General features: G+C 46.5%; 1 protein-coding gene across 1 annotated transcript in view; it reads right to left on the bottom strand.

Moving 5' to 3' along the window:
- Positions 1-15,511, bottom strand: part of cdh23 (cadherin-related 23) — a gene marked incomplete at both ends in the record, with an annotated part of 695,931 nt that overhangs the window by 549,101 nt on the left and 131,319 nt on the right. The window contains 3 exons of the mRNA XM_084153635.1: positions 2,983-3,075; positions 4,465-4,512; positions 11,198-11,340. Coding sequence (XP_084009761.1) covers positions 2,983-3,075; positions 4,465-4,512; positions 11,198-11,340 — 284 coding nt within the window. The remainder of the gene's footprint in view (positions 1-2,982; positions 3,076-4,464; positions 4,513-11,197; positions 11,341-15,511) is intronic.

Genomic DNA, 15,511 nt, shown 5'->3' with positions numbered 1-15,511 from the left:
TGTTGGCCAAGATCTCGCGATACATGGCCCCATCCATCCTCCCCTCAATACGGTGCAGTCGTCCTGTCCCCTTTGCAGAAAAGCATCCCCAAAGAATGATGTTTCCACCTCCATGCTTCATGGTTGGGATGGTGTTATTGGGGTTGTACTCATTCTTCTTCTTCCTCCAAACACAGAGAGTGGAGTTTAGACCAAAAAGCTATATTTTTGTCTCATCAGACCACATGACCTTCTCCCATTCCTCCTCTGGATCATCCAGATGGTCATTGGCAAACTTCAGACGGGCCTGGACATGCGCTGGCTTGAACAGGGGTACCTTGCATGCGCTGCAGGATTTTAATCCATGACGGCGTAGTGTGTTACTAATGGTTTTCTTTGAGACTGTGGTCCCAGCTCTCTTCAGGTCATTGACCAGGTCCTGCCGTGTAGTTCTGGGCTGATCCCTCACCTTCCTCATGATCATTGATGCCCCACGAGGTGAGATCTTGCATGGAGCCCCAGACCGAGGGTGATTGACCGTCATCTTGAACTTCTTCCATTTTCTAATAATTGCGCCAACAGTTGTTGCCTTCTCACCAAGCTGCTTGCCTATTGTCCTGTAGCCCATTCCAGCCTTGTGCAGGTCTACAATTTTATCCCTGATGTCCTTACACAGCTCTCTGGTCTTGGCCATTGTGGAGAGGTTGGAGTCTGTTTGATTGAGTGTGTGGACAGGTGTCTTTTATACAGGTAATGAGTTCAAACAGGTGTAGTTAATACAGGTAATGAGTGGAGAACAGGAGGGCTTCTTGAAGAAAAACTAACAGGTCTGTGAGAGCCGGAATTCTTACTGGTTGGTAGGTGATCAAATACTTATGTCATGCAATGAAATGCAAATTAATTACTTAAAAATCATACAATGTGATTTTCTGGATTTTTGTTTTAGATTCCGTCTCTCACTGTTGAAGTGTACCTATGATAAAAATTACAGACCTCTACATGCTTTGTAAGTAGGAAAACCTGCAAAATCGGCAGTGTATCAAATACTTGTTCTCCCCACTGTATATTCCTTTTCCGAGAAGTGAAAACTCATGACATCCAAGGACCCTGATACCCCGTCAATCACTGGGGTTCAAAGGCACACACACACACACAGACACAGCCACACACACACAGAGACACACACACATAGACTATGAAATTTCTAATTCACTGAGCTCCATTGGTAGCTATCCAAGAACAACATATACAGGGGTCTCAGAGGTGCCACAGAGGGAAGAGATCCATGAGTGATGGAATACAACCATAAATACTTCAGAAGAGTAAGGTGAAGTTGCCCTTAGACACTGATCTTGGGTCAGTTTTGCATTTCCTCCAGTAATGGTTAAGGTTAGGATTGTAGGAGGGGAAGCTGATCCTAGATCTGTACCAAGGGGAAACTTCATCCCAGAACAACTCCAGAGGACAATGATACTTTCCCCCACAAGATAGGGAGGACAGTTATATACAGTAGCTATTACACATTCCATATACAGTGCATTTACTTTTTCCACATTTTGTTAAGTTACAGCCTTATTCTAAAATGGATGAACTATTTTTTTCCCTCATCAATCTACACACAATAGCTCATAATGACAAAGTGAAAACAGGTTTTTAGATTTTTTTGCTAATTTAATAAAAAATACAATACAGAAACACCTTATTTACATAAGTATTCAGACCCTTTGCGATGAGACTCGAAATTGAGCTCAGGTGCATCCTGTTTCCATTGATCATCCTTGAGATGTTTCTACAACTTGATTGGAGTCCATCTGTGGTCAATTAAATTGATTGGATATGATTTGGAAAGGCACACACCTGTCTATATAAGGTCCCACAGTTGACAGTGCATGTCAGAGCAAAAACCAAGCCAGGAATTGTCCGTAGAGCTCCGAGACAGGATTGTGTCGAGGCACAGATCTGGGGAAGAGTACATTGAAGCATTGAAGGTCCCCAAGAACACAGTGGCCTCCATCATTCTTAAATGGAAGAAGTTTGGAACCACCAAGACTCTTCCTAGAGCTGGCCACTCGGCCAAACTGAGTAATCGGGGGAGAAGGGCCTTGGTCAGGGAGGTGACCATGAACCCGATGGTCACTCTGACAGAGCACTACAGTTCCACTGTGGAGACGGGAGAAACTTCCAGAAGGACAATCATCTTTGCAGCACTCCACCAATCAGGCCTTTATGGTAGAGTGGCCAGACGGAAGCCACTCCTCAGTAAAAGGCACATGACAGAAACAAGATTCTCTGGGCTGATGAAACCAAGATTGAACTATTTGGCCTGAATGCTAAACGTCACGTCTGGAGGAAACCTGGCACCATCCCTACGGTGAAGCATGGTGGTGGCATGTACAGAGAGATCCTTGATGAAAACCTGTTCCAGAGCGCTCAGGACCTCAGACTGGGGTGAAGGTTCACCTTCCAACAGGACAACGACCCTAAGCACACAGCCAAGACAATGCAGGAGTGGCTTGGGACAAGTCTCTTAATGTCCTTGAGTGGCCCAGCCAGAGCCCGGACTTGAACCTGATCGAACATCTCTGGAGAGATCTGATAATAGCTGTGCAGCAACACTCCCCATCCAACCTGACAGAGCTTGAGAGGATCTGCAGAGTACAATGGGAAAAACTCCCAAAATACAGGTGTACTAAGCTTGTAGCGTCATACCCACGAAGACTCGAGGCTGTAATCGCTGCCAAAGGTGCTTCAACAAAGTACTGAGTAAAGGGTCTGAATACTTATGTAAATGTCATATTTGAGTTTTTTTTTATTTTTAATGAATTTGCTAACATTTCTAAAAACCTGTTTTTGCTTTGTCATTATGGATTATTGTGTGTAGATTGATGAGGGAAAAAATTACATTTTAATCAATTTTAGAATAAGGCTGTAACGTAACAATGTGGAAAAAGTCAAGGGGTCTGAATACTTTCCAAATGCACTGTACATGACTGTGTGGCCTACCTCTGCGATGTGTACTGTGTACGGCTGGCCATGGAAAGTAGGGGAGTTGTCATTCACGTCTCCTATCTGGATATTTACTGTGTCTTTGACCACCTGTGAAGGCACAAGAGGTACTGAGTGTTAATACACAAACACACACAGAGAAACACAGACACAAAGAGGGTAGGCTACATGCTGATCATTGATGTTAATGATTTATGTAAATCTGCTAGTAAGCTAGCTCGATACATTTTTTACTGATTGTGATTTATCTTCAAGGCTCTTAAATAATAACGTCATAATATAGCCTACTACTCATAATATCATGATATATGGCTAGCTGGACAGTGGCTTGTGTAGATAATTTAGTATTTGGTGGTTAGTTAGATTCTAGACAACTTGTGTTCAGTGCTAAATTGGAACTAGCAGGCGCCGGAACAAAAAGTGAGCAGAAACGGGTGTGTGGGAGCTTTTAGGTACTGTAACGCATTAGATTATTTATAACCTTTATAATAAAGGATTGCATGCATATCATCACATTTGCGCAGTGGCATAGAGCAGTAGAGTAGAGGGGCTTACAGAAGTTGCACACATTTTGAGTAGCCTAGGGTCCCGGAATTTTTTTTACTTTTATGAACACATTTCATGCAATTTTACATCATTTTACATGACTGGAGACTTTGCCAGAATCTTTTTAAATACTGCAAAGATTATCAAAATGACAGGTTACTTCGACACTGACAAACTGAGAATCTGAGATAAATAAAAATGAACCATAGGCTTAGGTGTGTGGAGACACACATTGACAATATGAGAAGGAAATTATAACCCTAAAAAAAACTTTTAGTTTCACTAACTCACCCAGTGTGCGCAGCTCACTCGCCGGCTCGTGCCGAAAGACTCTCTCATATTACTTTGTAAAACAGTGTTCGCTCAATAGCCCTATTTGGAAGTTGCTAAAATATTTTTGCAGCCTACAGCAGAAAGATTACTCTTCTCTTTTTCGCAGGAGCCATTTGCTTTCCAACCTGTGTTTTCCCGCGATTGTATTTGAAATATTGTGAAAGGCCTGTTTTGTCTGCATGCTGTTCATTTGATGACGTCACGACGACTTGGGGACAGTGAGTTCAGAACAACAACAACAAAAAATGTATACAAAAACAATAAATATCTATATATCTATATATCTATATATATATATCTATATATACCACCACCCAAAAAGGGCACTTGACAAGTGAGAGGGCAAAGGGGCAGGTGCTCGGGCACAGGTAGACCGATATCTGTGCACGTAATGAGTGTATAAATGTACTGTCTTAACCATGACCTATAGGGTTTTGTAGGTTGAAATGTCAGTGTGGTTTATCTTTAGAATGTTACGTGTGAGAAAGGTGTCAGAGTAAATGACTCTGGGAGAGTTAGTCAGGAGTTATATCTACAGCTGCTTGACAGACAGGATGTGATACAATATGTTACAGCGTTGATCAGAGTGCAGGCTCTTACCCCTTGGCTGTCACTCACAGAGAACTCCACCTGCATCTCTGACTTGGTCTGGAAGAGATGGAGAGAGAGACACGTCAGCATACCCTTCATACAGTATGTGAGGGAGGGAGGGAGGGGGTGTGGGGAGGGAAGGTGTTAGCCCTACTGCTGCTAGGTAGCTCTCTCTCTGCTCTCCCCCTCCCCTCTGTCTGTTCTTGATTGCAGGAGTGAAGTCTGGTGTGCGGGAGTCAGGGTTCCAGCTGCAGCTCATTCACCATAATCACCTCAGCCTTAAAGACCCGGTCAAACTTGCCACTCATCGTCAGATCATAGTCAAGACGACCATGTTAGTCTCGCTGTTGACTCAACCTGCTTGTTTTCGCTCTTTGTGTTTTTGGCCTGTTCTAGTTACTTTTCTCCTGTGCCACAGATTATTGGAACCTGCCTCCTGCCTCCACTTCACTCCTGCCACCACCATCCTGCTTTCCACTACCGGACCTCCCTTTTGGACTCACCACGGACACTAGGACGTTACGGTACCACTCCTGCTCAGAACCTGGATCTGTTACCCTCCCTGTAAACCTGGACTTGCTCTTCCCCTATTTTTGGAAACCTGGACAAATTGAACTTTGTAAATAAACCTGTTAAACCTTCTCTGGCTCGGTGTAGTTGTCTGCATTTGGGTTCATATCCAGTTAAATCGTGACAGTATGATCTGACCAACATGAACCCAGCAGACAGCAGCTCGGATACCACCCCAGAGTGCACTCAAATTCGGACTGCCATAGCCAATCAGGGCATTTTACTTGGCCAACATGATACTTTGTTTAAGACTATTTCTGAGAACAGTCAGGTGCTGCTTAATCAGGTTCAATTACTCACCAATCAAGTGTCTGCCCTTACTACCCAAGTTAATAATGCACCCCTCGTTCATGGCATACAAACTGCTCCTTCTCCTGCTCCGCCTTTTTTTCCGGCTCCTCCAGCCCAGATCAGAGAGCCTTTTGTTCCTGCTCCAGAGCGCTATGACGGGAACATGGGAACCTGTGGTGATTTTTTGACTCAATGCTCGTTGGTGTTTGAACAACAGCCCCTCACCTACGCCTCAAAGAGCCCGTATTGCCTACCTTATCAACTCTAATAGCGGTTCCGCTCGTTCCTGGGGATCCGCGGTCTGGGAGAGTCAGTCGGACATTTGCAACGCTTACGTTGCCTTCACCACTGAGATGAGGAAGGTTTTCGACCACCCCGTACGGGGCAAGGAGGCTGCTAAACGTTTGTTTTCTCTTCAGCAGGGGTCTCGCAGTGTGGCGGAGATGGCAGTGGAATTTCGGACTTTAGCGGCAGTGAGTGGTTGGAATGACGAGGCATTACAAGGAGTGTTCATTAATGCTTTGGCTGAGACCTTGAAAGATGAATTGGTGTCATATGATGAATCGCCTACGCTGGATAATCTTATTTCACTCACCATCAGGTTGGATAATCGGATTCGGGAGCGCCGCCGGGAGAGGAGTGGTAGTTCCAAGCAACCTGTCTGTCGTCAACCAACTCCTCCCCGCCTCTTCCCTACTGAGAAGGCCGAGTCTTCCTGAGTCGATACTAGGAGCACTGAACCCGAAGCCATGGAGGTGGGTCGTGCACGGTTGTCCTCAGAGGAGCGTGCACGTCGTTTTCAGGCTCGGGTCTGCCTGTATTGTGGAGAAGCTGGTCATTTCGTTCCTTCCTGCCCAGTTCGTCCGGGAAAAGGGCCGGCTCATCATTAATGGGAGAAGTTTTGGTGAGCCGAGCAGCGGATTCTTCCTCTTCTCCCCGCATTCTGCTCCAGGCATCCCTCCAGTGGCAGTCCCAGAATTTCCCTGTTAGTGTGCTGGTTGACTCTGGTGCCGATGAAAGCTTTTTGGATCGAGAGTTGGCTCAACAAATGGATTTAGAGACTGTACCCATGGACCGTCCGCTGCAGGCTAAGGGTCTAAATGGACAAATGTTGACCCGTATTACTCATCAGACTGTGCCTGTTTGTCTCAGAGTGTCGGGTAATCATCAGGAGAACATTCAGTTTCACATAATTGACTGCCCACAGACCCCCCTGGTCCTTGGTATCCCCTGGCTCATAAGACACAATCCACACATTGATTGGGTGACAGGTAGAATTGTTTCATGGAGCACATTTTGTCATGTGAATTGTTTGTGTTCTGCTCAGACCCCTGCCAGCACTGTGCCTCAACCTCCACTGGAGTCCATGGATCTCTCTGCTGTCCCTGACGTGTATCATGACCTGGCATCCATTTTCTGCAAACACAGAGCTACTTCTCTTCCTCCTCACCGGCCTTACGACTGCACCATTGACCTCCAGCCAGGAGCCCCTCTCCCTAACAGTCGCCTGTACAATCTCTCCCGCCCGGAGACGGAGGCTATGGAGAACTACATTCGGGACTCCTTGGCGGCAGGTATTATTCGTCCTTCCTCGTCACCTGTAGGAGCGGGATTCTTTTTTGATGGAAAGAAGGATAAGACCCTCAGACCCTGTATTGATTTCCGTGGACTTAACAACATCACCATTAAGAACAAATATTCTCTGCCTTTAATTAATTCTGCTTTTCCCCTCCTTCATGGTGCAACTATCTTTACCAAACTGGATCTACGAAATGCGTATCACCTGGTGCGCATTCGTAAAGGTGATGAATGGAAGACTGCCTTCAACACACCCTTGGGACATTTTGAGTATCTGGTTATGCCTTTTGGGTTGTCCAATGCCCCTGCTGTTTTTCAGGCACTAGTGAATGATGTCCTTCGGGACATGTTGAATCGTTTTGTTTTTGTCTATCTGGATGATATCCTGATTTTCTCAGAGTCCTCCCAGGAACATGAACTGCATGGGCGCCAGGTGTTGCAAAGGTTGTTGGAGAACAAACTATTTGTGAAGATGGAGAAATGTGAATTTCATGTGTCTGAGACCTCTTTTTTGGGTTACATAATAGCTCAGGGGGAGTTGCGGATGGACCCAGCTAAGATCTCTGCTGTCACGGACTGGCCAGCCCCCTCCACCCGCAAGCAACTTCAACGATTCCTGGGGTTTGCGAACTTCTACAGGAGGTTATTCAAGGACTACAGCCGCATTGTGGCGCCACTCACCGCTCTCACCTCCATCTCACTACCATTCGCTTGGAATGAAGGGGCCGAATCACCGTTCGAAGAACTGAAACATCGCTTCGCCTCGGCTCCCATTCTGATGCAGCCGGACCCCGACCGCCAGTTTGTCGTAGAGGTGGATGCATCCGACACTGGGGTAGGTGCGGTGTTGTCACAACGTTCTCCTGAAGATAACAAACTGCATCCCTGTGCTTTTCTTTCACGGAAACTTTCTCAGGCAGAGAGGAATTATGATGTTGGCAATCGTGAACTGCTCGCCGTTAAGCTGGCTCTCGAGGAGTGGCGGCATTGGTTGGAGGGGGCGGAACAACCCTTCATCGTTTGGACGGATCATAAAAATCTGGCATACATCCAGTCAGCGAAGCAGCTCAATCCCCGTCAAGCCAGGTGGGCACTATTTTTTGGTAGATTCAATTTTTCTCTGTCTTACCGTCCTGGGTCACGCAACGTCAAGCCTGACGCCCTGTCTCGTGTTCATTCTGCTGTTGATACTGGTAGTAACCCTGAACCCATCTTGCCTCCTACCTGCAGTATTGCGGCCATCACAAGTGACATCGAAGGGATTGTTAGACAGGCTCAACATCATCAAGCTGACCCTGGGAGGGGTCCTCCTAACCGGTTGTTTGTCCCTGAGTCTGTTAGCTCCCAGGTACTTCAGTGGGCTCACTCGTCTCCCCTTACCTGTCACCCTGGAGTTACTCGGACCCTTGACTTTGTGCGACGGAAGTTCTGGTGGCCCAGGATGGAGGCGGACACTCGAGCCTTCATTGCTGCTTGTACGGTATGTGCACGAAGTAAGAACTCCACCCAGGCCAGCGCTGGTCATCTACGACCTCTGCCAATACCAAGCCGGCCCTGGTCCCACATTGCATTGGATTTTGTCACTGGACTTCCCCCCTCGTCTGGAAAGACTGTCATTCTTACTGTGATTGATCGTTTTTCTAAGTTTGCTCATTTTTTGGCCCTACCTAAACTGCCCACTGCCAGAGAGACGGCTGATATTTTGGTTGAACATGTGTTCCGCTCTCATGGTCAACCCACTGATATTGTCTCTGACAGGGGTCCCCAGTTTGTCTCCCAGGTATGGAAAGCTTTCTGTAAAGCTTTGGGCATCACATCCAGCCTGTCCTCTGGATATCACCCCCAGACCAACGGGCAAGCCGAGAGAGCGAACCAGGAGATGGAGACCGCTCTCCGCTGTGTCACAGGGTCTAACCCTGGGTCATGGAGCTCCATGCTCCCCTGGGTGGAATATGCTCATAACACCTTGACTAACGCTTCCTCTGGTTTGTCTCCCTTTCTGTGTGCTCTGGGTTATCAACCTCCCCTGTTCCCTTCTCAAGAGAGGGAACTGGCGGTACCCTCGGTGCAGTCCCACATGCGCCGCTGCTTCAAGGTCTGGAGGAAGGCCAGGGTAGCTCTGTCCCGAGCTTCGTCGTACATGCAGAGGCAAGCCAACCGTCACCGGTCCCAGGCTCCTGGTTACTCTCCTGGTCAAGAGGTATGGCTTAAGTCACGTGATCTTCCATCTAAGAAGATGGTGCCGCGTTTTATAGGACCGTTCAAGGTACTGTCTATTGTTAACCCCTGCGCAGTTAAACTACAGCTTCATGCCTCCCTACGGGTTCATTCCACTTTTCATGTTTCCCAGATTAAGCCTGTGTCGGTTAGCCCTCTGTTCATTGTGGATTCTGCTCTGGTCCGTGATTTTCATACATTACATCCTGATAAACCCTGTCGGCCGCCGGGTGGCGTCCGTGGGGGGGGGGGGGGGGGGGGGGGTACTGTTATGCCTACTGCTGCTAGGTAGCTCTCTCTCTGCTCTCCCCCTCCCCTCTGTCTGTTCTTGATTGCAGGAGTGAAGTCTGGTGTGCGGGAGTCAGGGTTCCAGCTGCAGCTCATTCACCATAATCACCTCAGCCTTAAAGACCCGGTCAAACTTGCCACTCATCGTCAGATCATAGTCAAGACGACCATGTTAGTCTCGCTGTTGACTCAACCTGCTTGTTTTCGCTCTTTGTGTTTTTGGCCTGTTCTAGTTACTTTTCTCCTGTGCCACAGATTATTGGAACCTGACTCCTGCCTCCGCTTCACTCCTGCCACCACCATCCTGCTTTCCACTACCGGACCTCCCTTTTGGACTCACCACGGACACTAGGACGTTACGGTACCACTCCTGCTCAGAACCTGGATCTGTTACCCTCCCTGTAAACCTGGACTTGCTCTTCCCCTATTTTTGGAAACCTGGACAAATTGAACTTTGTAAATAAACCTGTTAAACCTTCTCTGGCTCGGTGTAGTTGTCTGCATTTGGGTTCATATCCAGTTAAATCGTGACAGAAGGTGGGAGGGTGAGTGTTTGTGTGTCAAGGTTATTATAGTTTAGTGTTTTATATTCATTTGTATTTTTTTATTTGAAATTCAGTTTAGTTTCAGTTAGTTTTCAGACCTATTTGCTAGTTTTTTTTTAGTTTAAGTTGTACAAAAATATTAATATTTTGTTTTTATATTATTTAGCTTCAGTTTTAGTGTTAGGGACAGAAAGCGTGGGAGGTTTGGAGCCATTTGTGTTGTATAGTTATTTGTGTGTTTTTTGGGATGTCACTTATTGCTACTGGAGGGCAGCAATACATAAGGTGATGGGTCATGTCATAGGTTAGGTTAGGTTTAAATTATAAAGTAAATCCAAATATGACTTGGATTTAAAAGGAATGGAGCGACTGCGGATCCAACTTTTCTCAGAACTAAAGATCCCAAAGCTTCTGCACGTGCGGAAAAAAACTTCAGGGAAAAGTCAGATCCGCAGCCACGGCCTAAAAGGAATAGCCCATGTTTACACCAATCCAATGCTTTTTAACTTCAGTAGTACATGTAAGAATAATCAAATTAGCTACCTAGACAATTGTTTCCCTGTTAGGTAGTGATTGCTAGTAATAGTGATGTACAAGCTAGGCCTATTTGAAACACCGGCAGATTCAGTAGCTTGAAAACCCTCACAAAGTTTTAAAACCTCATTGCAAACCCCATTCGATTTTGTCCCAAAGTTTAGAAAGAAAACTGAATATGATGTTTTTTATTTTAGTTAGTTTTGGAGTCAGAGATAATTGTTTCAGTATAGTTTTCATTTTTCAAACGAGTTTGTTAATTATTTTATTTCAGTTTACTAAATAGTTTTTTAATAATCTGTTTTCGTTTTCGTTTACTATAATAACCTTTGCGTGTGTGTGTGTTTGCGAGTGTGTGTGTGTGTGTGTGTTCATGCATGTGCATGTGAATACAGTTTATTTAATTGAAATCAATTGAAAACATGATGCTGTGTTTGTAAAGATTCTCTAAAACCCCACTCTTCCCAATTCCTCTTCTCCCAATGCCCATACAAATACACTAATTTCTTTATCTTTTTAATTTGTGTCTTCTTCCAAGTTGTTCTTGGTCTCGATGTGAAGTTCATCATTACACTCTTCCTAAACTCAAGTCTTTCTAATCTCACTTCTCTCTGTTCCATCCTTAAGCCATCCCTCCTTTTCTGACGTTCTTCCACTTCTCATTAAATACTTCTCATTAAAGTGTGTGTGTGTTGGGGCGTGTGTGTGTGTCTTCTAACCTCGCGGTCCAGGGGCTGTCGTAGCCACACCACTCCTGTGTCTCTCGCCACGGCAAAGTACCTCATGGCCTCCTCTCCCACGACACCGAAGATGAGGGTCTCCTGTTCTGGGTCCAGCGCCTCTAGCTGGGTCACTGACGTGCCTGACATACACAGGGGTAAACAGGGGTCAAAGGTCAGTCACAGGAAACATTATTTGTGTCCAAAATGGCACCATATTCCCCATTTAGTGCACTACTTTTGCCAGCCGGCTAGATAGGCTAAATAGGGAATAGGATGTCATTCCGGACGCAACTATATCAGGAAACAAAAAAGGCAGTAAGCTGTATTACTTATTTCTCTACCAGTATTATAATTGTTCATGAAAATACTTATTGGCTTATTCCTACTGTACACTGATTTCTCTAATATAACAAATCAAAGACAATAAATAAATCTCTACATACTGTAAATGTTGTACAATTATGAGAAGAGGTTTGAAAAATGCTGTATTAAAGCAAACACACACACACACAGACACAGACACAGACACAAACACACATTAGACAACTTTTCCAAGTCCTGGACTTTCAAACACTGGCATAGGGTGGAAAAATATACACATTTACACACAGCACACCGACAGCACGCACACAAACACACATCCAGGATATCCACACAGCCACATAGAGAGAACACATACACAAATAAAACAAACACACTTACTCACACACCGTGAGGTTAGGAGGGTAGAGTGATTTTAATTGGAGAGCTGTAGCGGTTCAGAGGCTTCATTCATCACAGACACGGAGCAACACACACTCTCTCTCTCTCTCTCTCTCTCTCTCTCTCTCTCTCTCTCTCTCTCTCTCTCACACTCACACACATCCCGAGTCCCAAAGAGGCTGGCTAATCAAACCCAAGGGTGGAGCAGTGCCAGGTTGGCTAATAAAACATGCTGGACATGTGTCAGGGTGGATCCAGGGTAGGCATGGTCCAGGGCATGGGCCTCGGGGTGTGAGCGTGCGTGCGAGTGAGTGAGAGAGAGTGTGTGCGCGTATGTTTGTGGGGGTTTCGAATCAGGGAGAGGGGACCACCGGGCGGGGGGGAGATAGGGGCTCATTATGGTACAGTTAAACTGAAGGGGAGATAGGAAGCCACTGAGGGGGAGATAGGGTGACCCACACGGAGAACATGAAGGGCCATTAAGAGGATTTATTAACGTGGTGCTGTGTAGTGTATTAACCAGCTTGGCACACACACTCACACACACACACACAGGCAGGCACATGCACGCACACACAGGCACACAAACACACACAGCCCCCCACCTCCACACAAACACACACTATCATGTAGTATTATCTCCATCCCTCCCTACCTCCCTCCCTCTCTCTCCGCCACTGCAGTTAGTCTATTAGAGATAGTACTGTAGAGATAAAACTAAATCAAGCCCGTCACTTCCAGGACATGGCTGCTTAACACAAAGACCAATTAGGCTCCACAATCACACACCCCTCTCTTTTTATTAATACATCCCATTTTCACCATGAAAGGAAGGCAGAAATTACTAATTAATATAACGATTTATGAACCCCTCTCATTGTGTCTAATGGGATTTATGCAAATTTCTCTGCTTTCAATATGAGTTATAATTTGGTGGAAGACGGTTCAAATTAAGCATTTTACTGCACATTCATCAACAATAATGGCATAACTCACCCTATCCTGCTCTCTCTCTCTCTCTCTCTCTCTCTCTCTTCCATTGAAAAACAAATGTCCACTGCATGTGGGAAGACATGGAAGTGTCCCAAATGACACCCTATTCACTATATAGGGCACTACTTTTGACAAGGGCCTGGTCAAAAGGGGTGCACTACATAGGGAATATGGTGCCATTTGGGACGCAGCTCTCTACGAGCCACGGTAATGTGGAAGATGAACTCCTACACAGGGAAAGAGTGTGTGATTGAGTGTAGAACATTAAGTGTATGTATGTGTTCGCAAGTGTGTGGTGCAGTGAGGGCAGCCTGCTGGTGCTTATCTGTAACAGTGAGGCGCCCAGCCTTTTTCCCTGACAAATGATGCTATTTAGCAGCAAGTGATGCCAGTATTACTGTTATGAATGATACAGTGCACTTTAACAGTTCCCCTCCTCCATCTCTCCCTCTCTCCTCCACTCCCTAGTCCTGCTACTCGGACAAGAGCAATGGGCTCTGGGAATCATCTGTCTCTCTCTCTTTCCCTTGTCTATCTCCCTGCCCTCTGCAACAATCTGACACTGTGTATGGAAATACATTGAGCACAACCCCATTAACTTTGCCACCGACAAGAGCATTTTGGTATGGTATAGCATTTCAAGGTGGATTTTGTTGTGTCTCTACTCACAGGCAAAGCCCTGGATTGGGCCACCGCCATATGGACTGCCAACAGCACAGAACTCGAATCCAAGACCCATTTCCACACCCTCTTCAAAGAGGTATTCGATCACTCTCCTTCCGGGCATCCTATAGGAGACCTCCTCATAGACCTTCAACAAGGACGCAATTCAGCTGCCGAGTATGCCCTCAAGTTCCGCACCATGACTGCAGGGAGTGGATGGAGTGAGGCTACTTTACTTACCGTCTACCGAAGAGGGCTCAACAGGGAACTTCAGGCGGAGCTGGCCTGTAGAGGTGACCTTCAGGATTTAAATCAATACATTCGTATGTCCATCTCCATTGGCCACCTCATCGCCGACCGCCGAAGAACTCTGCCACACTGGAACCCGAAACCTTCTCTTTCCATGACTCCGTCATCCCGTCCGAGTCTTCCAGAGCCCATGCAGTTGGGCCATGCTCCTCTCCCATGTATCGAACGCCAAAGGCGGATCCAAGAAGGGCTCTGCCTATACTGTGGAGGGAAAGATCATCTACTCAGCCATTGCCCTGTTCGCCCCCCACGGAGAGATGAGAAGGGTCCCTCCGCTGCCATGCAGGTAGGCGTGTCCTTATTTCTAAATATCTCCCAGAAGCAATTCTCCATCCCAGTATTGATAACCGTGAAGGGGGTTATTAAGTACGTAGAGGGCTTGATAGATTCGGGAGCAGCAGGTAATTTTATCGATCACCAGCTAGTACAAGAACTTGACATTGATCTAACACCTGTCACCCCTCCCTTAAGGATTAACACCCTGGACGGGCAGCCACATTACGCACCTGACACAGAGCGTCACCCTCCAGATTGGAGTCTTCCACACCGAAACCATTAAACTCATGGAACTCTCATCCCCCAAACAGCCACTCATCCTCGGCACCCCTGGCTTTGTCGTCACGACCCTGCCATCTCGTGGCGACAAGGTGAACTACTGTCCTGGTCTTCTACCTGCTTCACCAGTTGTCTCAGCCTACCCTGCAGAGCCACCACCATTGAGGACTCTGCCTCTGCAGTTTCACCCACCATACCATCTGAATACGCCCAGTACAGCAATGTCTTCAGTAAAATCAAGGCCTCCACTCTGCCACCACATCGCCCAGGGGACAGTGCTATTGACTTACTCATTGGAGTGTCCCCACCGAAGGGCCGTGTTTACCCCCTATCTATCCCGGAAAATGAAGCAATGGAGAACTATATTGATGAAGCACTCGAAAACGGTTTCATTCGTCCTTCTTCTTCCGCGGCTGCGTCCAGCTTCTTCTTCGTTGAAAAAAAGGATGGTGGTCTCCGTCCATGTATTGATTACCGTTCCCTGAATGATGTCACGGTCAAGAACCGTTTCCCTCTTCCTCTGATCCCTGCGGCCCTTGAACAAGTGGGCCGTGCCAACATCTATACAAAACTGGACCTGCGAAGTGCATATAATCTTGTCCGTATACGTGAATGCGACAAATGGAATACGGCCTTTATCACCGCACGAGGGCACTACGAATACCTGGTCATGCCCTATGGCCTTACTAACGCCCCCGCCGTCTTCCAATCCTTTATGAACGAGATTTTCCAGGATATGATCAATCGCTTTCTCATCGTCTACATTGATGATTTCCTCCCACTCCCTGAAGGAACACATACAGCATGTACAAAAGGTTCTTCAACGGCTCCTTGACAATAACCTTTATGTGAAGACTGAAAAGAGCACCTTCCATGTAACCTCGGTAAACTGCCTCGGTTTCGTACTGACTGTCACGGATACCGCCGAGGCTGCTCCTCCTCCTTGCTCGGGCAGGCTTCGGCGTTCGTCGTCCCCGGAGTACTAGCTACTACCGTTTGATGTTTTCGATGTTTGTTTTTTCATGTCTAGTTGGTGCACCTGTTTCGTATTCTGTATTGATTATGTCACCTATAAGTTCCCCTGTGTTA

This window comes from Coregonus lavaretus (assembly GCF_964263955.1).
Source record: "Coregonus lavaretus genome assembly, chromosome: 36".
Lineage (NCBI taxonomy): Eukaryota > Metazoa > Chordata > Actinopteri > Salmoniformes > Salmonidae > Coregonus > Coregonus lavaretus.
The sequence above is the reverse complement of the archived record's forward strand: the minus strand, read 5'-3'. Positions and strand labels throughout refer to the sequence as shown.